Source organism: Notolepis coatsorum (genome assembly GCF_963971535.1).
Source record: "Notolepis coatsorum genome assembly, chromosome: 12".
NCBI classification, from domain to species: Eukaryota; Metazoa; Chordata; class Actinopteri; order Aulopiformes; family Paralepididae; genus Notolepis; species Notolepis coatsorum.
This window is the reverse complement of record NC_140176.1, coordinates 10,314,306-10,339,304: the sequence shown is the minus strand read 5'-3', so window position 1 is coordinate 10,339,304 and position 24,999 is coordinate 10,314,306. Positions and strand designations below refer to the sequence as shown.

Below are 24,999 nucleotides of genomic sequence, written 5' to 3'. Positions count from 1 at the left end.
TTTTTTTATTAGCGATTTGAATTCATATTTCATCAATCGAGCCTCACGCTAGTGTTGCAGACTCTCTGAGCTCAATTAGGAAAATACCGCCCCCTATCGTCTCTCCCTGTGTAACTGCACCCCATTGGTTTAGACTGATGGGGGGGGGGGGGGGGGGGGGGGCGGTCCAGCCTCATGTTACTTCTCCGGCGAGGCATCTGAAGAGACCCAAGTGATTCGCCGAGCCGGAAAACACATGAAATACATATTTACAGTACCCAACGCTGAATCAATAACAGCGATCGATATTTGGAATGGCGATCAGGAATTGGAATAATCTTTTTGGATAACATCTGATCTGAGGTAAGCAATTTATTTGACCAGTCTTGGGGTAATCGGATCTGTTTTGACCTATATATCAGCGTGTGCCCCATGTGTGTGTGTGTGTGTGTGCGCGCTGATCAGGAAATAATATATTTTTCAGATCGCTTCTATAGCGTGCATAAGTACACATATACTATCGATAATCTAGCGTTTATTTGAAAACGATTCATAAATAGGCAGAAAAATGACAAAGTTTTTTGTGTATGCCAGAATATTCCAGTAAAGGGCGTTTATCACGGAATCTATATATTTTCCTGAAAAACGAGCTTTTCAAAATGCTATAAAATGGAAATGAACTGATTAAAAAACAATCCGTCTCGACAATGTTGACTGCAAACAAGTCATTGATAAACGACGGGCAGATTAGACACATAGCCATAATGTAAAACAGAGATTATGCGTTCACAACGCTATCATTGAAGTGGGTGGTAGCATTCAACGGGGTTTTACCACGTTAACAAGTGGCAACCAAAGTGTTAATATATTGTACTTGTATATAAATAACTTATTTGGAACTTTATTTTTAAAGTTGCAGGAAATTACAGAAAATTGCTTTCTTTATTGTAAATATGTTTGCCTCCTGGACAGGGGTACAGCTCCCCTCTGGAATCAGCGACATCTCGCTTGTAAATCCTGGGGAAAGCCTGCTGTATAGAAACATGATTTCCTTCACAGATAATGCTACACGGCAAATTGTTTTTCTTTCGTTTTTAGAATTTATTTATTCATCACTGTGTGAATTCAAACCGAATAACGTATTCCCTAACACAGCACTAACGGTATACAGACTGTAGAACTGAATTCAGCTTTTCCAACAACAGCTACGGTCAGCCTTATTCATCATCACGAAGCGAGTGTTATTATTAAACGCCAGCCGATAGCGCAGGTCCAAACGATGACTTGCGGGTGCAGTCAGAGGCTTTATTGTCCAAACCAGGTGAGAAGAGATTTTAAAAAAAGGCACAGGAGAAACTACGGGTCTAAATCAGAAAAACACAGACTATTCGTCAAACGAACAAAACAAGCAAACAGTAGCGGCGGCGGCAGCAGACCTCATTAAAGTTGACGAAAAAAAAGAGAGAAAAAAAAAACACTTCACATAATAAACTTGGAACGAGTAAAAACACAACCTGAAGGTATAAATGGGACCAGCGTGTTCGGGGGAGAGCTTCCCTTTTCATCGTAGTTTGCACAGCTGTCCGTCAGGGGCGTGTTTAAAACGATCTAACTTAGGGCAGGTTGGGAATGAGGGGAGGAAGGGGGGGAGGGGGGTGAAGATAAGGATGAGGGATTATATTTGGCGGGAGCGTCAAGAGCGTTGCCGTTGATTGATGTCCATGCAGTGGGGGGTGGGGTGGTGGTCTTCCCGGGCGCCCATGCCCCCCCCCGCCCCCCTCTTCCTCCCGTGCTCAACACCCACCCCTTCGAGCCCCCTTGCTGGACTCACACCAGGGTGGTCAGTTTGTCTATGAGGTCGTCGATGGTGTACACCATGAGCTTGATGTCGTCCTTCTCCGTCATGCGGTGCTGGCCCTGCCGGCGCAGGATGACGTCCACGTCGCTGCTGAGGATGCGCTCCGCCACCTGCATGGAGATGTGCCAGGGCACGTCCGCGTCCTTCAGGCCGTGGATGAGGCGCACGGGGCAGGTGACGGGGATGGGGCTCTGCAGCACGCAGTGGTTCTCCGCCTCGCGCAGGAAGTCCATGCTGAAGCGGTACATGCCCTCCTCCGAGAGCTTGGTGGGCACGGTCCACTCGCCCTTCTCCTCGTGCTCCTTGCGTTGCTGCGGGTTACAAAAAACAAGATTTTTTCTTTTAATAAAAAGGCAGGAGAAATGATAATTTAAGAAGTTACGTCTGGCAAACACTGGTAAAGAATTTGAACCGAAATAAGGTGTAACATAGAGTTGGGCGCTATAGACCGTCCACCGCAACACTGAATACTGAAATCATGGGAGAGCGAGCGGGGGGAGAAACGGAGTCTCTCTGGTTGTTGTCCAGGTCTAATGATCTCTAGGTTTATCAATCTGCACATGTGGAGTTCGGGAGTAGGTGCGAAAAAGTGACTATAGCTCGGCCAAGAAAGTGCCGATCGACTTGTGATTGGTCTCTCCGTGTTCAGGAGACTCAGGCGTATACAAGTCTATTGGATCATGTCTCCCGCACCCCCACAGCCATAGCTACAACCACTTAATGTCAAGGTTCTCATCCACATTCATTAATGTTCTCCCCCCACGCTCTCTCTCCCCTGAGCTCAATGTAACGCAGAAGTGCAGTAGTCTATGGGGAAAGAAATTATATCACAATATCCAAAAATCAGATAAATCAGATAATCCAATAAATTTTTACAACAGTACAGAGTGCATGGTGATGATACGTCATTTATGATACAATCAATTTAAACTGACATTTTCACCTGACATTCTCAAAACATTTCAGAAATCCTTTTGTGAGAAATCTGACTAACTATTTGCTTTTTAGCATCGATTTGGACAGCAAACTTGAGTGGTGTAGTGACTACAGTATTGGTTCGTGTTCATCTTCTGACTATGTTGTGTAGTGGGAGGGAACTAATGATCTGGCACCGGGCGCCAGAGGGGACATCTATTTAGGTTGCACTGGTTGTTATTCATTCATGGCTGTGCTGGGATTCATGTGTTGGTGTTCTTGTTTACTGACGTGGCTTTGTACATTAAACAAGCATTACGTTACCTCCGTTTATTCCTCCTTCCTCCGGGCACTACAGTATCACAATTCTCAATATGAAAAATTTAAATAATCCATGATACGATATCACAGTTGGACAATATTTGATATAAATCAAAATATTGCCCTAATGCAACACTGAACTGAATTAGGGTTCATAACGTTTAAGGCCCCTAGAGAAACAACCATACAAATCCGTTTTAAAAACAAATGTCTGAAAGCCAATTAATTTGTTTTAGTCAAAAACCTGGAAAGTACACAAGAACCTCTACCATTTTAAATGTGAATGTACCCATAATGAAATAATGAGATCTCATCAACATAAAATGATTAAAACACACAACCAAATAAAATTACAAAGGGGCATACATGAAGCAGACCAGTCAAATCTTTTGCATCTCGTTCCAACTGCTGAGATCAGCAAATTGGAAAGTAGATTGACTGAAGTGTCAACACAGGGAACATCTAGCGAGATGCGGTGAGCAGCTCTGGTGTTATCAGGAGTAGATGACAATTTTAACAAGTGTATCAAATTATTTATTTATTATTAAATAAGGAGGGGTCAGACCATGGAAGGTTTTGTAAATGAGTGTTAGCCAATGAATTTCTCGTCGAGAGTGTACCGATGGCCAATTTACATAATGTGTACAAGTCATGCGTTGAAAAGGGGGCATTTGTAGCAAACCGAATCGCTGAGCGATACAAAACATTAAGGCGACCAAGGACACTATTGCTTGCATGCAAGTAAATGACATCGCGGCCATAGTCAAACAATAATAATAAAATTACCATTTTGTCCACTTTTTCTCCCACATACTGTAGGTCAAGTACATAATATACATCTTCAGAAATTACACAACTCTTGATCAAAATATAATATCACATGTTCTTACCTCCAGAGACATTGAGTTGAAAGACGTGACGAGGTGGTCGGCTGCCGTGGAGATGCCGACCAGCGCTGCGACCTTCTCCGGCCGGGAGATGGCCGCCAGAATCATGAGCCACCCGCCTATGCTGGAACCTACCAGGATCTGCATACATACAATGAGATAGTCAGCGTATAGAGAGACAGCATCAATACATTAATTCATTCAATCTTTATTTATACTCGATAATACACTGAGTAATTAAACTAATTTACAGTGCCGTCGAGATGTTACATACACAAGTGTCACAGTGTGTTCATAAATATAAAGACATCAGACAATCAGAATAATTGAGAGCACATTTTAAAATACATTAAAAAAAAATAATAAAAAATCTTTTAAAAAGAATAAAATAGCTCAAAATTAAAACAGAGGTAATAATTTAAAAACAATTACATATTGTGGTGACCTGATTGGTCATTAAGGTTCTAAACCGACCCATAGACACTAGAGTGTCTAGTTTCAGTGTTTCCTGCAGGGTATTCCATGATGTAGGGGCAAAAAAGCCAAAAGCAGATCTACCAAGTTCAGTACAAACTCTAGGCACTCTAAGTGTAAGCCAAAAACTGGATCGTGTACGACAGGGTCCAGTGGTCCATTCCAATAAAGAACTAATATAATTTGGACAATCTCTAATTATGGCTTTATAGATAAAAAGATACATGATCAGGGAGCTTACATACAATGAGATCGTCAGATCACATCGATACATGATCAGGGTTTATGTATGTTTATAAATTGTCATTGACAATGATAATTTGACAATGCCAAGTTTACACAAAGAGAAAACAGACAGTGCTGTCGAGATTAACCCATTCAGTGCCAATCACGAGATTAATCGGGTCAACTCGCCATGCGTCGGGTGCCAAGACCCGAGAAAACTCGGGTTTTAATAGCTATTTCTTTTATTAGCAATATCCATTCATTTTTCATCCATCCAGCCTGACGTTATCATTGGGAATGGGTCTGAGCTCGAAAAGGGCAAATACCGCCGCCTATCGTCTCCCGGATGGTATTGCACATCATTGGATTGGATTGGGTGGGACTGTGCATCAGAAAAAAATTCCGGCCCCGGGGTTTCCCATCTCGGGCAAGCAGTATCGTTATAACAGATGGACTGAGGACACTCAGAGCAGCGTGGATTATGTGTTTTGGTGCTATATCAATAAACGCAATCAATATTTGGAATGGCGATCAGGAATTGGATTAATCTTTTTGCAGAACATCTGATGTGAGGTAAGGACTATTTTACCAGTCTTGGGTTAATCAGATGTTTTTTTCTCCGCCATCACAGCCCTAGCCCTAATATGGTGAAAGAGGCGTGGCTCTGAATGAGTTAAAGTATATTAAAATACACAAAATAAAAGGAAAAGAAATTCAGTTAAAATAATTGGAATAAATAGGAAAATATTGGGATGAAAAATAAAGAAAGATCCAAATAAAAAACTGTTACAAACTGAATCAGAGATTTGTAATAATATTTTTTTTTAATTGTCCATAGTGGGGTATTAATTTTTTGTGTAAGTTGAAGATCATTCCAAGATCATTGTTTTAAAGCAACACTACTATCACAGCCCTTCTAAGGTTTCTCCCCTCCACATTGCCTGCGGTGCTTTTTTCTTATTGCTAGGTTTTTAGTGAGTTTTTCCTTACCTTGGCGTGGGGTATTGTCTGAGAGTGTTGCATTTATTTATTTTACATTTTATTTTGGATTTCATGGTGTTTTTTGTTTTGTTCTTAATTTATTGTGATGTTTCTTCTTGACTTGTTTAACTCAATCAGCGCCTAGAGGTCGCTGTTTACCTTGTGGTAAGAAGGCCAGCGCTTTAAAGAATAGGGTTACATGGCGGTGTTTGCAGGGCTAAAAACTATATTAAATATTATAGCTATGGATCTAATAAACACGTCGATTGTTAGTGAGTTTCTTCCGGTCAACATGCAAAAAACTGATCATTTTTTCATACATACATTTCCGTTTTATACCGTGGGGAATATGAGTATAGTTTTAGAGTGATCCTGTCTAATCTCAAGAAACTCCAGCAAACCGCGCTTCAATGCATTTCCTTAGAAAATGCCATTTCTCACTTGATTTATGAATCATTCTGAAATAAACGCTAGATTATCGGTATTATGTTTCATCATGCATGCACGAAAGGGTGGTGGTGGGGGGGGGGTATATGCTTCGAGCGCCACCAACGGTTTATATTACACAGTACATTACAGACACACGCTCCGATGGTGGCGAAGAAATCATCTGATCAATGTAAGATTGGTAACATATAGTCCTTACCTCATATCTGATGTAATGCAAAAATAATAATCCAATTCCTGATAGCCATTCCAAATATTGATCGCGGTCGTCTGTCCGGCGTTGGTCATGCCCAAGAAGGAAAACCCGGACCGGACTTCTTAGATCGATGCACAGCCCAAGCCAGAGGGATTCCAATGATGTGCAATACCGGCCGCAAGGCGTTAGGTGGCGGTATTGGCCGTTTGCAATCTCAGAGCCATTCCCAATGATATCATCAGGCTGGATGGATGAATTATGAATAGATATAGCGAATAAAAGAAATAACGATTAAAACCCGACTTTTATCGTGATTAGCGCTCAACCACCGGCGAGATAACCCGACTTTTTTCGTCATTGGCGCTGAAACAGTTAAAGAAGACGTGTCCGGCCCATGGGGACATTAACGTGTGTTGTCAAGCCTAATTTAAACTGTTTTAGTTTTATTAGAAGGGATCTGTCGACTAAAGCTGCTCAACTTTATATGCACGATTCTTTCCCCACTTGTCTTACTCTGTCACATCATGGTCACAAACTTCACAAACCATACTAAAACCCATAACTATAATATACAAACAGGGAAACGGGCGATAAAAATCATGGACCGTAAACCAATGCGATGGCATCACTGCAGTGTTTTGAGTAAGCGCAATCTTTTCACGTTTGACAATTTTGTAATTTTCTGTAATATTAGACTAGTTTTTAAATGTTTGCACAATCATGTACCATCATTATTTTCTGGACTGGTGGTTAGATGTTGGAGCTCTAGTAGAGCAAATACACAACAAGCTTCCAATAATGGTGACTGTACTGTTCCCATGTGCAAGAGTTCTGCCTTCTCTGTTAATGGGGCAAACTTATGGAACTCTCTGCATACTGGCTTAAAACTGGAGTCCAATGCCAACGTCTTCAGCAGAGGACTCAAGGTATGGCTGAAATCAACGCAGCAGTGCTCACATATGTAGACGAGGACTGATTTTGTTGTTTTGATCATGGACTCTTGCTCTGGAAAATATTTGTTCCGATTTGTGATTTTAATTCTATATTTTACTGTTTCAAGATTCAAGATTCAATAGTTTTATTTCAAACCACAGTGTTAGTTTGGCTACATTTACCATTGTCCGGCAAAACAACATTTGAAAATAAATGAAATGGGAAAAGAGGAACCCCCCCCCCCCCAAAAATAAAACAGCCAGAAACTATACACTGTTTGAAAAGGAGATGGAAGAAGCAAAGCTTATATGACTAATTTTAGCAAAGCTTACTGTTAATTTTATTATGGCTGGTCCGATGTAGCTGTGGTGTCCATTTTAAATAAACGTTTTCATTCATTCATTCATTCAGGCCTTACAAATAAATTTGATTTGATTTGATTAAGAAGCCGGGGCATTAAAACAAAAAAGAGCTTTTTTTTCAGTCTGCACTCTGGGAACCTCAAGCATAAAGCCAATCATTTGAGCGGGTCAGATATTAAAACATTTAAAATACTGTGATCATGTGATGTGATATTTTGGCTGCATCACCCTTACAGCCCTCAACAGTAATCATGCACTCCCCACAGCCGTTTTGTGTGACACAGTGCCATCTTCTGGTGAGATGGTGTAACAGTCATATTGGATACAGCCTGTACTACTATAGACCCGTTTGCTGACGACGCCATGACAAATATGCTCACGCAGACCCAAGGCAGAAAGGAACGTAATCCTGGTCAGAACAACAGGGCAGACTATAATATATATGCATTTGTTAGCGATCTAAACAATCAATCCATGCCAAAGCTAGATATGTAAAAGGTGAAAGACTCACACTCACAGCCATGCTGATTTGGCTAAATGACATCCAGCCATTTTTGTTTGAAACTACTCTTAGTCAGAGGAGTGCCATGGTTTCTCCATAGAGCCCTGTTGTACTTATTTTGGCGCAGCAGCTCACGCAGGTCCGGGGTGCGTCTATACTTCCCACAAGCAAGTTGTCCTTCCGTGTTCCCGTTTTGCGCTCCGATTGGCCACGCACGTTTCTGGTCATGTGACATGTGCGCCCAATCGCATGACGAGCAGTGTCTTAGCCCATTTCCACGTCGAACAGCCTGCAAACTACCTAACGCCTAGTTTCACTGGTTAAGCTTAGGCGCTCTTTCGCAGTTGGTTAAGGTTAGAGTTTGGAATCAGGGCTGGTGTTCTATCGCCCTGCTCTAAGACAAACTCTAACCTTAACCAACTTCGAAAGAGCGCCTAAGCTTAACCGTCCAAAGAACTTGCCGTCACACGATTGGGCGCACATGTTACATGACCAGAAACATCAGTGGCCAATCAGATCACGCAAAAGGACAACTTGCTTGTGGGAAGTATAGACGCGTCCGTAACTTTAGTCACATGACTCTATGAACTGAATTTCAAAGGGTTCCTAGAACTTCCTACCAGAAATTCCATAGCAATCAAATCCCATGATGTATAATATCTGTCAGCGTTTAGGCTCAAGTATTACATTTCGGGGGGGGGGGGGGGGGGTCCCCGAGTCTTGTTGCTAGGTGCCACGGTCACATGGGACTGGTAATAATTCGCTGTGTGGGGGCTATTATTTCTTCAAAGCCACCTACATTTATTTATGAGCTGCCAAGCTTTCAATGATATTCTGCCTATCATTTACCACCACTTATCCAGGGTTGGGAATCTTTCTTCTTCTTCAAATCCCATACATTTCCCAGGTGTTCCGTGATCGTAGGAACTTGCAACTTTTTTTAACAAAAATGAGCCGATCCGTTTTCATTATGTCACAATTACATAAATGACTGGTGGTCATCAGAACTATACAAACATACACACACCTATAGTTACCTTTATTTTTTTGTGACAGAAATATCAATAGCATATACAAATAGGTGGTAAGAGTATACTTTGTATGTTTACTCAGTGCCTATGCATCAGGGTAAAATACTGTAGTATATGTATGTATGTTTATGGTTTCTCACTGCTTGTGAATTTAGTGCATATTAATATATACTGTATTATGCAGCATATATTGCACTATGTATAGTAATGTGTTTGAGAGAAAGGATATTGTCACTTTCTGATTTTAATTCCACTTGGTTGTTTTGTCTGTAAATGTCTTATCTATCGTCATGTTTATATGTTATGTGTTTGACCCCAGGAAGAGTAATAATAAAGATCCTAATAACATCCCTTCACCATTCACCACTGTGACCTTTTTTTTTTGGTCCACTTTTTCTCCTCCATTTTCTATTTTTCTCCCATCCCAATTTAGCCGTGCCAATTCTCCCCTCCCCTGTCTTGATCGTTGCTTGCATGTGCCCCCCACTGGCAGGTCGTAGGGAGGATAGAAGCCCATCACATGTCCCCCCCGATACATGTGGAGGCAGCCAGTCACTTCTTTTCACCCGCCAGCGCGGACTCTCATTGGCGAGGAGTAACGTGTGGGAGGCTCACACTGCCCCCCCCATTTTACTGTCTTTGCTGTGCAGGCGCCCTGACCGACCTGTAGAGTCGCTGTTTACAACAACCAGATTACCACCCATCGACTCCCCTCCCGCTGACTCTTGCCAAATGAGTCAGTATGACGGCCGGCCCAAGCCGTAGGCAACGCCGACAGCCGGATTCGATACCGGTGTCTCTTGCGTTGGTGACGAGTGCAATGTCCGCTGCGCCACCCAGCCGCCCCACTGTGACCTTTATAACCTGGTGGACTGGACATCTCTTCACACAAGAAGGCTTCTGGCTTCAAGTCATCTATAAAACCATACTTGGTAAAACACCTCTCCTCCCTTCTGCACGTCTCCACTTCTGATTTCAACCTGATTGATTGATTGATTGAAAAGTTTATTAACAGATTGCAGAATGGGTACAGTACAGTACAGCTCAATACATACAATTGTTAAGGGGATGCAGACCAGAGAAAGACTTTCGTCTTGTTTACATCAGGGTCCCCCATTTTCAATTCATCATAACATATATGACATACATGACATACAGATAGACAGTACTGCTACATCTATACATTTATGACATATCAGATTTGCAAATACAGTACTGTTTGTGATACAAAAGTGTCCAGAAAAGGAGTGTATATACATTTGGCATAGAAACTGTACATTGGAGGAGGTTGGTTGGGTGGGGTGGGGTTGGGTGGGTTGGGTGAGGGCTGTACATTGGAGGTGGGGGGGGGGGGGGGGTTGGGAAGGGGACACACACACATTTTACACTGTACATTGGAATATTGACAAAGCCTTATTTGGTCATTTACTGTACAACTAGGTTAGGACATTTGTAGGGGCCAGTTTCGAATTGCAGTCTCACGTAGGTGTTTTTTGAGAGTGTTTTTGAAGGTGGGTAGTGATTCACATTCCTTTACAGCTTTAGGCAGGGCGTTCCACATTGATGTGGCATAATTGCGAAACGTGTTTAGTCCCTTGTTTGATCCGAATCTGGGTTTTACATGATTTGTGGAGCTCCCTCTGGTGTTGTGATCGTGGTATTCACTGACCTTTGGGAAGTATTTTGACATGTACATGGGTACCTTGGTCGCGTAGTGTATCTTGTAGACCAGGCCCATTGCAAGTTGCTGTACTCCTAAGGTCCAGCAACTTCATCAAACTCACCATCCCCAAAGCCTGCATGGTTTCTGATTTGCTGCTGCATCTGACTGGAACACCTTACAAAACACCCTTAAACTCACATCGCTCACTGCTTTTAAACAAAATCTGCAACAGATTGCCGACTGCCTCCCAATCGCACACATAGCCCTCAGACACTTCTCTCCTCCCCCTAAGCCCCCTCACTTACCTCCCTCCTTCTCCTCCTTACTTCTCTCTCTGGTTCTCACTCTCAACTCTCTTTTTCCCTCTGCCTTATTTATTGTAATTTTCCTTGTCTACTATTGCTACTGTAATTATATATTTTTTTAATTGTATTTACTTGTATGCATGTACATAACTGTTTTTGTTGCAGCCCCCCCCCCCCCCCCCCCCCTCAAAAGGCCTTTGCTTTTTAGTCAGGCTGCTTTTGTATATAATAATGAGTTCTTACTTGCTTGCCTGGGTAAATGACGGTTACATTTATTATTTTTATATAAAATAAGTAACTTGATAAATTCTTAACTTTTTTTTTATTTAACCTTTATTTACCCAGGCAAGCAATTAAGAACAAATTCTTATATACAAAAGAACTCGTCGAGAATCATAGAACTCATCAAGGAAAGTATAATTGTTGTCCCCCAAGGAAATATGTACCTGTGGCCCTTCTGCGATCTCGTCCAACACAAACAGAACGTCCTTCTTCCAGGTGCCGATGGTCCCCTCTGCAAACACCCCGTCGGAGGCCCCGTGGCCCGTGTAGTCAAACCTGGGAAAGGAAAACACAAATAGAACGGCCCCTTGGCTATCAAGAGAGTAAACCAGTGAGGCGCTGTCGCAAGGTCAGGACAAAGTTACTTTTGATATATCCTTCCTAGGTTTGTGACCCAGTGTCCCAGTTACGTGCGTCGTGCGTACGGCGGAGCACCTCTGTCAAGGCCCTTTGAGTGTTGAATACAGCAGAACACCTTGTTAATTAAACCCGGAGACAGTCAGCCTCTCAGGAATGGAGGCCTTTCAGAACTCCGTTCTATTTGGAACACCAACATATTCCAAATCTGGACCAAGACCTAGGCAAAATTCTTAAAAGGGGCATAGGACTTGCTATGCTCGCTCATGCCTGTATTTTTTATGTCCGTTCTATTTTATAATTTTTTGACTATTTTTAAACTGAATCATTTTAAACTATTTTTTACTATTTGTGTTACTGATAACTGTAAGCGGAGAGCCTATTGGGATGCTAGATCCTAATGTGAAACACTGTGATTCTACCTGTCTATCTTTTTATGCTCGCTTATGCCTGTATTTTTTGCTGTTGTGAAGCACTTTGAACTGCAACCTCTGTATGAAAAGTTATTATTATTATTATAGGACGTCACAATCTAATGTTTAAGCTGCAAGGTCAACTTTATTACCCCAGATAGGGAAATGCAGCTGGCCAAGGTGCAGTAAGTACACACAACAATAATCATAAAGAAAACAGTTCAAGTACATTTATATAATACACAAGTACATTTATATAACATACAAGTAACAAACAAGGTCCTGCTACTACTATGGTCAGAAATTACCAGTGGTTCCACACTACATATAGCCCCCGTTTGAAATAGATACATATTTTCCTTAATATTAAAAAACCTTTCCAAAAAACATTTCCCCTTGTTAAGGCTACTGGAGCAGCTTACTTACTCCTCTTCTTCCCAGTTGGGACACAAGGCTTGGACACCATTCAGCCCGGTCTTTAGCTACTCTCTGTACCTCCTTGTGCCATGTAAGATTTGATGAATATTGTTACTCAGCTGATAGATTTGTGCCCTTCCTGATGACTTGACATACATCGGTGGCCTAAAGGTTAGATAAGCAGGTTTGTGACCGGAAGGTCGCTGGTTCGATCCCCGGGACCGGCAAGAACACAAACCACTGAAGTGCCCTTGAGCAAGGTACTTAACCCCCAACTCAGGGCTGTACGTTAACTTTTTTTGCACATAGCACTGGTGCTACAGAGGTTGATAGTTTTGTAGCACAGGCCAAAATCTTGTAGCACAAGTATAAAACGTGTTATATTTGTAACAGTCACAAATGTGCCTATTGTATTTGTGTTATTTAGTTGCAGTGCCACTGCCATGTTTGGCTGTCATTTAGTATATCGCCATGTGTTATTATTACTATGATACTCTCATATGCTATTTTCAATTAATATCATAAACAACATAAGGAATATTAGCATAATTTTGAGTGGACTGAAGGAATGAGTCAGCGTTAATAGTTTTAAATGCAAATAATTTATTGAAAGATAGAAGTGGGGTCGGTTGGGACACACACACACACACACACACACACACAATGGGGGACCCTGATGTAAACAAGACAAGTCTTTCTCTGGTCTGCATCCCCTTAACAATTGTATGTATTGAGCTGTACTGTACTGTACCCATTCTGCAATCTGTTAAATAAAGTTTTCATTCATTCATTCACACACACTGTTTCAACTCACCACCCCCGCATCATATTGTAGTCTAGTCTGTCTTCAAACTTCCACTCCTCTCGAAACTTGTTTATATTTGAATATCAACATTATCTGTCCATCCTCAGTTTACTATAATATACTCCTGTCCTGAGTCCTGACTAGTGACTTCATCGTCTTTCCAAACGCACGCACGCACACACACACACAGGAAAGGGGAGAGAGTGCCCCCCCATTTCCCTTTCCCCAGTCCACAGTGTCTGCTGGCTCTGCGCCTCTGTCTGCCTCTGATCAGGATTAGCTTGTTAGCTTGCTAACGTTGTAGTGATTGTAATGGTACATAAACGTTAATTTCGGGCGATGTGCGCATAAAGGAATGGCAACGGTGCAAAGCATGTAGATGCATTTGACCCGTTGCGAGAAAAAAAAAACACCACAGACTTATTTCGGGACGTGTAGGCGCACTGCTGTGTTAACGCAGCAGTGCGCACCAACCAACCAACGCGCTGCTCTGCTTGCAGAAGCACGGATAGGGCGGATATGACTCGTCGAGTTGTCACAAGAGTTTTTTCAAAATAAGAGTATCATATGCACCTGAACGTTGCTAGCTTTCGGAGCCTAGCTGGAGCTGCGCGTGGGCAGAAATGAGACCCGCTACAGGATTTTCAAAATAAGAGTATCTATATGAACCGAATCCCTATCGCACCAGTGCTATTGAAGTAAATCCATCCATCGCACAGACCGCTGTTGCTGTAGCACGTGCGATATATATGTTGCACTGTACAGCCCTGCAACTGCTCCAGTGGAGTTGCTCAGTGGCCAACGGTGTCAGACTGTGGTTGTACTGGGCAGCTCCCAGGTGTGAATGGAACTGTGTGAATGTGAAGCAGGGCGTTCCTGAAAAAGAGCATCTGTGCTCAGCGAACCTACCCTGGGTAAATAAAGGTTTAAAAAAAAGAGAGAAAAAAAGAACTTGTAAGTCTCTTTGGATAAAAGCGTCAGCTAAATGACTAAATGTAAATGCGTGTCCTTTTACCACTCGCCAGCATTCTGAGCCACAAATGAGGACAGATTTGACATTGTTGTTATAAGAGTCTAATCTAATCTAATCCTAACTGATCTTAAACTGGAGCAGCTCAGCGTGGCGGTATTATATTATATTAGACTGATGAGACTGTATTCACCAATAGAAACAACCCAGTGGTCACTTTGACAGACCAAACAGTGGAAACACAGAGCCAGTGGAAGCGACCCGATGTGCCGGAAACAGCAGCCAGTTTCCTTTCAAGATTCAAGATTGTTTAACTGTGCACAGTGCACATGACGATAAACAGACAGTTTGCCGTACAATGGAAATCTTACTTTGCTAGTCCGCCCTTCACACAAAATCACACAATACTTAACAACAAAAAATAACAATTTAAATACAAGAGAATGCTAAAAGTAAGGTAAAAAATTAAGAGATATTTTTTTTTATTAAAAAAAAAAGGTATAAGATATATACAAGGCACAAGTGAGTAACATTGACGTTATTGCACGTTCCGATTCACAGTGTAGGATCCAGTAGTGTTTACAAATATAAATATGGAGGTGACAATGGGCAATGGGTCACAGCAGCAGTTAAAGTGTCTTTACGATTCACAGTTCGCGGGAAAGGCGACAGTGAGGTCACAGCAGCAGTCAGGTCAGAGTGTCTGCCTGGCACTAAAGAAAAGAAGGGGGCGGATCACAGTAAAAAAAAAAAGAGAAAAAAAGCTTAGAGAGCTAGCATGCACAAGCCTGATGGCCTGTGGGGTAAAAACTGTTCAGTCTCGTAGTCCTTAAGGACTATTAAAATTAAGGGTTTAATATGTCAATTGTATGAAGTGGTTAGGGAAGGAGACTGCAATTCGAAACTGGCCCCTGCAAATGTCCTAACCCAACCCCCTCCAATATACAGTAAATGACCAAGTATGGCTTTGTCAATATTCCAATGTACAGTTTTGCTTGTACAGTGTCGAGGTACTTCCCAAAGGTCAGTGAATACCACAACCACAACACCAGAGGGAGCTCCACAAATCATGTTAAACCCAGATTCGGCTCAAACAAGGGACTAAACACGTTTCACAATTATGCCACATCAATGTGGAACGCCCTACCCACAGCTGTAAAGGAATGTGAATCAAAACCACTCTCAAAGAGCACCTACGCCTACGGGAGACTGCAATTAGAAACTGTCCCGTGTAAATGTCCTAACCCAACCCCCTCCAATGTACAGTAAATGTCCCTAACCCAATAATACACGAGAACCTCTTCTTGGGACCAAGTAAGGTTTCGTCGATATTCCAATTGATTGATTGATTGAAAAGTTTATTAACAGATTGCAGAATGGGTACAGTACAGTACAGCTCAATACATACAATTGTTAAGGGGATGCAGACCAGAGACTTTCGTCTTGTTTACATCAGGGTCCCCCATTTTCAATTCATCATATGACACACACGACATACAGATAGACAGTACTGCTACATCTATACATTTATGACATACCAGATTTGCAAATACAGTACTGTTTGTGATACAAAAAGTGTCCAGAAAAAGAGTGTATATACATTTGACATAGAAACTGTACATTGGAGAGGGCGGCTACGTGGCGTAGTGGGCAAGGTGCTCGCCACGAATGACGGAGACGCTGGGCTTGCCTGTTCGAGCCCAGCGCTCCACATTGCTTTCAGTTTAGCTGGCCGTCCATACTAATACACATTGGCCGTATTAGGGGGTGGGAAACTGATGGGTGGGGATCGGGCGTTGTGGACAGCGACTCCTACAGGTCGGTTGGTGCGCCTGCGCAGTAGAATCAGGAAGTGTCGGGGGCAGCGTGAGCCTCCCACGCGTTACTCCTCGCCACTGAGAGATCGAGCTGCGCAGGTGAAAAGATGCGACTGCTGTTACCTCAAGTACCGGAGGGGACTTGCGCTATGTATGACTTAGTCCACATTGCAGCCGGCTTGTGGGAGGCAGGAAACAGCGTTCGTGACAGGAGAGGGTTGAATTGGATGATACGAAATTGGGATGGGAGAAAATATAGAAAAATGGGAGAAAAAGTGGATCAAAAAAAGAAACTGTACATTGGAGGAGGTTGGGTAGGTGGGGTGGGGTTGGGTGGGTGGGGCTGTACATTGGAGGTGGGGGGGGGGGGCACTGTACACTGTACATTGGAATACTGACAAAGCCATACTTGGTCTTTACTGTACAACTGGGTTAGGACATTTGTAGGGGCCAGTTTCTAATTGCAGTCTCCCGAAGGTGTTCTTTGAGAGTGTTTTTGAAAGTGGGTAGTGATTCACATTCCTTTACAGCTTTGGGTAGGGCGTTCCACATTGATGTGGCATAATTGCGAAACGTGTTTAGTCCCTTGTTTGAGCCGAATCTGGGTTTAACATGATTTGTGGAGCTCCCTCTGGTGTTGTGATCGTGGTATTCACTGACCTTTGGGAAGTATTTTGACATGTACATGGGTACCTTGGTCGTGTAGTGTATCTTGTAGACCAGGCCCATTGCAAGTTGCTGTACTCTGTCGTCTACTCTAAGCCATCCTAGGTTGGCAAAGTGGGCAGGGGTGAGGTGGGTTCTAGGAGTCAGGTCAAGCAGTAGTCTGACTAGTTTGTTTTGAGATGTTTGTAATTTGGTTTTTAGTGCCTTTGAGGTGCTTTGGTACCATGAGGTGCAAGCATAGTCGTAGTACCCTCGAATGAGTGCTCCTGCCAGAGTCTTCAGGGTATTCTTGTTTACCAGAGAGGAGATCCGGTACAAGAATCAAGTTTGTTGGTTGACTTTTTTTATTACATTGGATGCCATTTTGTCACAGGAAAGATTAGCCTCTGGGATGGAACCCAGGTAGGTAATTTCATCTTTCCTTGTGACAATATTGTCACCCACTGTAACTGAGAAGCCGTCGGTCTTGCTGAGTTTGTTATTTGAACCGAAGAGAATGGACTCTGTTTTACCCAGGTGTAATGATAGTTTGTTGTCTGCGAGCCATATGCAGATTTTGCCTAGTTCTGAGCTGAGGGTTTTTTCAACCTGTAACTTGTTCTTGTCGGAGACCAGCAGGGCTGAGTCGTCCGCAAACAGGAACAAGTTGCAGTCACAAGCTGACGGCATGTCATTTGTATAAATTAGGAACAGTAGCGGTATGTAGCCAATGTACAGTTTCCCCCACCCCGCCTACGCACCACTTTGTGCACTCGATTATTGTACCGGATCTCCTCTCTGGTAAACAAGAATACCCTGAAGACTCTAGCAGGAGCACTCATTCAAGGGTACTACGACTATGCTTGCACCTCATGGTACCAAAGCACCTCAAAAAGGCACAAAAAACAAGATTACAAACATCACAAAACAAACTGGTTAGACTACTACTTGACCTTAGAAGAACCCACCTCACCCTGCCCATTTTGACAACCTTCCCTTAGTGCACAAAGACCATGCAAAGTAGTCTTTGTGCACAGACCTGCCAGCACAACAGACGCATGCATACGTGATGAAAGAGTAAGATCAAAGTTAAAATAACAATACCACAAACAGACTAGATTTTTAAACAAGTTGAATTATTCCGCTGGTTTTATATAGCTCTTCACTTTTTTTACTTTACGTACAACTTGGCACGAGAGCGATTAGGTCGTTTGTTTATCGATGTTCACATCTCACCCGTTTCAGAGATGTTCAGTATCGTCCAATACAGAGTTACCGATCCCATCCATCCTTATTACTGAACAGTATAGACTTAAGACTAGTTTGGGGTCATTGGACAAAATGATTGATATATAATCCATTTCTCTCCATTAGAGAGATCGGAAATGCATTAAAAATGCAGAAAACCAAGTCACTTTGCTTTGATTTCTTGGTATCGGATTTTAGTATCCTGTTTTAGCCTGGTATCAGACCACAATGAGCAGGGGGGGATACTGGCATAATAGGCGTTAAAGTTCGTGCAGGTTTTGGTGGTTAAGAGTCAAAGTTTGTGGCTGGAGCCTTTGTGTGTTTTTTTGTGAGATTTTAAATATATTGAGAATGTACTTAGGCTGGGCACCCAAGTGGCGACCCATGTAACGCGCTGCGGCGCGAAGCGGCTGACCCGGGTTCGATTCCCGGACCCAGCGCCCTTTGCCGAATGTCTTCCCCCCGCTCTGTCTCCCGTTCTTCCTCTATCTCTCTCTCTACCGGACTGCCCGGTAGTACAAACAAATTAAAAAAAATCTGCCAAAAACATAATTTAGAAAAAAAAGAGAATGTACATAAGTGTTTCTTATGTTTTTATTGTTTTTTTTTTATTAATGTAAGGTAATGTACTGTAATGTTGTAAGTTATGTGTTCGGACCCCAGGAAGAATAGTCTTTCACCCATGGGTGTAGACTAATGGGGATCCATAAAATAAACAATATAATAAACAAACACACTTAGTGGTCAGAGGTCAGACGTTTCCTAAATAGTTCAAGTTCCGCAGCCGTTAGTTCTCCAGCTGCTGGCAGCAGTCCATGCCCACAACCGTGGAGCCTGATGGCCGCGGGCATGAAGGACTGGCCGAGGCGGTTAGTAGAGTGTTTCTATGAGACTGCCATGACTCATGACGCAGTGACTTCTCTTTTTGCTTATGTTTGGTTTGTTGGAGAATTATTTGAGGGCCAACACCCTGGGCGTTGGCACTACCAGCAGCTAGCTGGTATTGCCCAACCATGCTATGAGGTAGGGAGAAAACACCATAGGGCCAGAAAACCAACGCTCGCCAAATGGGTGCATCTCAATGTAAAGACTTCAAAATTACTTTGTTGTCTTTGTCATTACAATACCTTGAGCAAAGTTGCAATATTATTCACTCGATCATTTGTAAAGGGCAATGTCTGTAATCGCATCACCATTTCCACATGGCTATCCTCAAACAGAGACATGACGTGACTGCAGTTTCACAGCTAGTAGTCACCTGCAAATGTTATGATATGTTCATGAGTATAAACTGTACTGGTCTAAATATGAGCACATATTTTATATTACTCCTGACCACAGCTTATTTCTTTATTTTATTATTGTTTCGTTTTCATTTAAAAATGTGGACCTTATGGGGGGGGCAGGTGGCGCACGGAGATTACGTTCGTCACCAACACCGGGAGACACTAGGATTCGCCTGTTCGAATCCAGCTCCCGGCGTTGCTATCAGCTTGGCTGGCCTCTCACACTGATACAATTGGCTGTATCAGGGCGTGGGAAAGCTGAAGGGTGGGTCCTGGGCGTTGTGGACAGCGACCCCTACAGTTCGGTCGGGGCGCCTGCTCAGCAAGGGTTGGAACTAAGGAGAGATAGTGTGGCCTCCCACACGCTACACTCTCCCCGGTGAGAACCTGCGCGGCCAGGTTGGCCTGCCCCAGGCTGCACATGCGTCGGAGGAAAGCATGTGACAGTCTCCGGTCTCCCGGACCAACAGTAGGGGAAAGTACGCAACAACCAGGAAGGGTGGGATGGGGAGAGAAAATCGGGAAAAGGAGGGGAAGAAAGATTAAAAAAAAAAAAAAATGTGGACCTTATGATAATAAACCATATCATTATGTAGAAGAAACCTACCCAAAATTATCTCCTGGTTGTGCTAACAAATAGGTCGCTCCTTAGAAAACACGTTTCTCTCCCCCTCTCTCTGCGTCATCGTTTACGTTCATGACCTCGCTGCTTTCCGTAGCACCCACCTGGTCCAATGCATGCATCCGTTTCTTTGACAAGAGGCGACCAATTTGTTTAATGTGAAATTCATCATAGGTGTATCACCATGCCGGTGTTGTCTCTCAACCACAACAAAAACCCTAACGTACAAGACTTACGCCGACATTATGGGAAAGCGGAAAATAATGGATGTGGATACGGACCAGCTAGCCTAGCTGTTGGCCAAAAACACTACTTAAGCTACTGTAGGCTAGTGTTCCGTATTTGCTTCCATTCATTTATGCTAAGCTAGGCTAGCTTGCAGCTGGATAGCTTTCTACTGAACGCACAGAGAAGAAATTGGTATCCATCTTCTTGTCCTATTCTGGGGAATACAGGCCAGCTAGCCTGGCTGTTGACCAAAAACACCTCTCCTGTAGTTTTAAGCGACTGTAGGCTAGTAGGGATGGGTACCTTTCACATTTGAACCGATACCGGTACCTGTGAATCGATACCGGTACCCAACGGTACCTTTTTTCGGTACTTTAGTCTCAAGAAATTTAATTTACCTACCTCAGTCGTAAAAAAAAAAAATCCAAACTACAATTTCGACAGTTTTCGGCTTGTCATTGCTCCGACTGCTTTGTTGTTGAATCAAGTCAAATCCTAGGTAAGCATATATTGTGCGTGTGAACGTTGACATGAAAAGAAAAAAAAAAGAAAAAAAAAAAAGGGAAAAAAATGAATATATTTTTTATTTTATTTATTTTTTCGGTTTCTCACTTGATTCGATACTCGGTAGTACCGACGTGTTTCGGTTCGGTACCTCAAAAGTACAGAATTCGGTACCCATCCCTATAGGCTAGTGTTCCGTATTTGCTTCCATTCATTTATGCTAAGCTAGGCTAGCTTGCAGCCGGATAGCTTTCTACTGAACGCACAGAGAGGAAATCGGTATCCATCTTCTTGTCCGATTCTGGAGAATACGGTAAGCGCATTTCCCATAATGTCGGCGTGCCGTGTTCCTTTAAATGTCTCGTTTGGGACTCGCGAGTTGAATGAAATACCTGGTGTACGAGTGTCCCAGGGACCTGCAGAACTCCTCCAAGGCCTCCGCCTTCTGCCCGTTCATGCTGGAGCCGTAGCCGTGCAGGAACACCACGCCGGGGCTCTTCCCCTTCACCCTCCGGTAGGCGAGCTTCGGGAGGTCTGTCCGCGTGGCATACTGAACGGTGGACTTGTGCCGTACTCCTGGAAGTACAAAACACATCGTTAATATGGGCGTGGGCAGTGGTGCAGTGCTGGGCAACCGCGGTCAAACGGCGTTTGGGCTTCGAAGTGCGCGCATCCTATTATTATGCAAAGTCTAGGTGATAAGTGCCTAGACTTTGCATAATAATAGGATACCGTTTGGCCTCCGCCCATATTACGACTGCACCCCTGGGCGTGGGGCTAGTATAGTGTAGAGGTCTAAGCACTTGACGCCTACCACCGCCAACAATTCCTGCTAGCGGTTTGATTGATTGATTGAAAACTTTATTAACAGATTGCAGAATGGGTGCAATACAGTACAGCTCAATACAACAACAGCTAAGAGGATGAAGAGGATGAACTTTCGTCTGGTTTACATAGGGGTACTTATGTACTTAGGTACTTCCGGCTCGGTTAGACGTTCCGACTAAACACAATTGTCAGTGTCCCAGACAGTGTGTGTGTGTGTGTGTGGGGGGGGACTAGCGACTCCTACTTCAGCAGGGAGGGGATCTGGGGAAGGCAGTGTGAACTAGGGGTGGACGGTATGGTCTAAAATGTATATCACGGTATAATTTGAAGCATAGACGGTAACGGTATATATCACGGTATCATCGTTTTTGATTAAAAAAAAATTTTTATTTTATATAATTTTTTTTTTTTTTATAAAATATATATATTATATAATTAGACTTGTACTTGTATTATCTGCGAGACATCGCCACCACGCAACAAGCTCCACTGTCTGTGTGTACTCTAGTAGCCTCCAGCTACGGCCAGGATTCCCCGGAGCTGCAGCTGGACCTATACTCGAGTAGCCTCGAGCAGAGCTACGGCCAGGATTCTCCGGCGCTGCACCTGGACCCTATTATATTGGGATAACGTTAGCAAGCCCTCAGCTCGAATACGCATCGAATCAGTGTTATAAGACATTGATATCAGGAGCTATCCGGCTAAGCCGGATATATAACGTTAATACAACGCCTCAGTGAATTATTTAGTTCAATGGGACATTTCGTTTTGAACGGTGAACTAAGTTGCGTTAACGTGAGCTAACGGCTAACAGGTAGCACACACACGTCTCTCTCTACTAGACTTTGTGGAGCGTTTGTTGATGTCAGGAGCTATCGGTAGCTGGCCGACTAGATACCGTTCGGTTAGACAATGCCTCATCATGTATTAAACTAAAAGTGAATAGTTGACTGGGTCATTTTGTAACGGTAGCTAAGCTAACGTTAGCTCAGGGAGACGCCGCCGACAGCTGAGCTCCCGTGTCCCGTCCCACTAGACTTCCGTGTTTACATGCGTGCGGTAGGGGCTGGCACGCCCACTGCGCGAAGCCTCCTAAATAACTTTTTCCAGTTCGCACATATCTATTATCTATGACTAATTCTATCTATTTTTAGGGGCAAATGCGAGTGAAATAGTCGCGTTGTGGTTACATGACGTCATTGGTATTTTAGAGCTGCACTACCGGTTTAGACGGTATAGTCAAAATCCATACCGTAGAGCAAATTCATACCGTTTATACCGTATACCGTTTATACCGTCCACCCCTAGTGTGAACCTCAGCGCACGTTATGCTCTCCCAGTGAAACTCCTAGTCGTCAGGTGAAAACACGTGTATCGGAGGCATGTGGTTCAGTAGTCTACACCCTCCCCAGACCGACAGTAGGGTAGTCTACACCCTCCCCAGACCGACAGTAGGGTAGTCTACACCCTCCCGAGACAGACAGTAGGGTAGTCTACACCCTCCCCAGACCGACAGTAGGGTAGTCTACACCCTCCCCAGACCGACAGTAGGGCAGCACAACAACCAACACAGGGAATTGGCATAACGACTAAATTGTGGAGAAAAAGGCAAAAGAAAAATTATTATTATGTATTATGTATTAAATAAAATAGAAACCACATCATTAATATGACAGACAGTGTTGGGGAAACTACTCTAAGACTGTAGTTGATCAAACTACCAGATACTTCACCATGAAAGAAGGTAAGCTACATCTTAACCACTCAAACAAATGTAGTTAACTAAAACATGCAAACTGTTGACGCATGGAGTAACGAGTCAACTGAACTTAGTCACATGTCTGGGTGCGTTTGATTAAGGGACTGCAAGGAAGGCAAAACCTCACATCCTCATGTCTGAGGGCAGAGGGTTGTTTTAAAAGGGGAATGCCACCCATTTTGAGAATTCCTGTGTCCCAGTTCAGTCAGTATTTGTGAACCACTCTCGCCTAAAGCTAGAAATCGGAGAGAGAACCCTCCAATAGGTGATGTCACTGCGATGTAAAATATGGGGCTGCTGTGAATGGGACTCTGACTTTACAAGGCCATACAATGTTTGTGTGAGCTCTTACACCCAAAATGAGCTCACACAAACATTGTTGGCCTTGTAAAGTCAAAGCCCCATTCATTATCTATGGAGCAGCCCCAGTTTGTTAAGTTTTTACTTAACAAACTACTAACATGTAATGCACTACCACCACCCAACAAGACCTATACTACACAAATCTACTCCCCAACACTGATGACAAAGGCATGATATTAAATGAGACGGTATCAACGTTAAGTATTGTAATACCATACCAACGTAATCAATATACCAGTGTCTTTATACCTGTATCATCACTGTACATCTGATTAGCACTATTATTACTCAGTAGTAGTAATAATTTATATATTTTAGGCTATACAGTTTAATCACCTGTATATTGCACTTTACTGAATTACATTTGCACTCTGTTACATGCCAAAGTTATTTTCCTTACATTGTATTTGTGATGTATAATGACAATATTTTTTTTTAAATCTAATCTAATATGTGTTTCCAATGCAGATTGGAATGACAAGGACTGTAATAGTGGACAAGGACATTGATTAGGCCTAGAGATGACTCATGTCCAACCGTCGTATGAGGCTGATTCAGGCCGAACGTACTGTAAACACACAACATAATGCAGAAGAATGTGAACATATTGGTCCACATGAAATAATAACGAGACAGCAGTACAGTAGAACATGTTAGGTTACAAACGTTATTCAATAACAGGCATAGTAGTATCATAGCTGCGCCAAAGCAAACACGAGTCATCTGAATAACCAGAACAAGAATAAAAAGCTCACATGCGTAACCAAGTCACGGTTAAGTTTACTTTTAATAAACGGTTCATTTCCCCAAACTAAATCAAGATCTAATCATCAGTGCGCCGCGCCGCAACTAAAATCGCTCACATAAGCGCAGGTACCGCGCAGTTTACAAGACGACGGGGCCTGCGTGGTGCTGCCACACCCCCCTTCAGAGGATTTAAATAGCTTTTTAAAGTATTCAGCGCACTACAATTAATACAGCTTGTATTGGGGTTTTTAACTGACCTCCCAGTGTCTTTGGCGAGAGTGTAGCGAGTCCTCCATGGCTTCGAATCTGTGAAAGTCCTCTGCGCCAGGACCTCAGCGCGACGGCTGCCATACTGCTACGCGAGAACACTGACGATGTCTCGCGAGAAGAGGTGCAGTGTCATTGGGCTGTGTTGTCATACAGTTCAGTGGCTGTAGTGTAGTACAGTGTAGTCTATTTACAGTTGAGTTACAGAAAACTGGAAATGTTGTATAATAGCCTGATTATTATGGCTAAACAATTTAAGCCACAGATGCAGATTCATTAGTATACCAGACCAGTGTTTTCAGTCTTCATGAATGAGTTAAATACAGTTTAAGAAAGCACTGAAATGAATTTAAAATACATTT

At 43.0% G+C, this 24,999-nt stretch overlaps 1 protein-coding gene across 1 annotated transcript; it reads right to left on the bottom strand.

Annotated features, from left to right (window-relative positions):
• Positions 1 to 565: 565 nt before the first annotated feature.
• Positions 566 to 24,733, bottom strand: abhd10b (abhydrolase domain containing 10, depalmitoylase b). The gene is made up of 5 exons (XM_084325653.1): positions 24,628 to 24,733; positions 21,066 to 21,249; positions 11,526 to 11,637; positions 3,964 to 4,101; positions 566 to 2,148 (listed from the first exon to the last, which is right to left on the bottom strand). Exons 1-5 carry the CDS (start codon positions 24,719 to 24,721, stop codon positions 1,807 to 1,809), a joined length of 870 nt encoding a protein of 289 aa, XP_084181779.1. The 5' UTR covers positions 24,722 to 24,733; the 3' UTR covers positions 566 to 1,806.
• Between the last annotated feature and the right edge of the window lie 266 nt (positions 24,734 to 24,999).

What these genes read in the sequence shown, in the direction of transcription:
- abhd10b (XM_084325653.1), bottom strand. Translation starts at nt 24,721, where the DNA reads ATGGCAGCCGTCGCGCTGAGGTCCTGGCGCAGAGGACTTTCACAGATT. An exon ending in CTCGCCAAAGACACTGGGAG is followed by an intron (nt 21,250 to 24,627) that starts GTCAGTTAAAAA and finishes TTGTACTTCCAG; the next exon opens with GAGTACGGCACAAGTCCACC. An exon ending in AGATCGCAGAAGGGCCACAG is followed by an intron (nt 4,102 to 11,525) that starts GTACATATTTCC and finishes GTATGTATGCAG; the next exon opens with ATCCTGGTAGGTTCCAGCAT.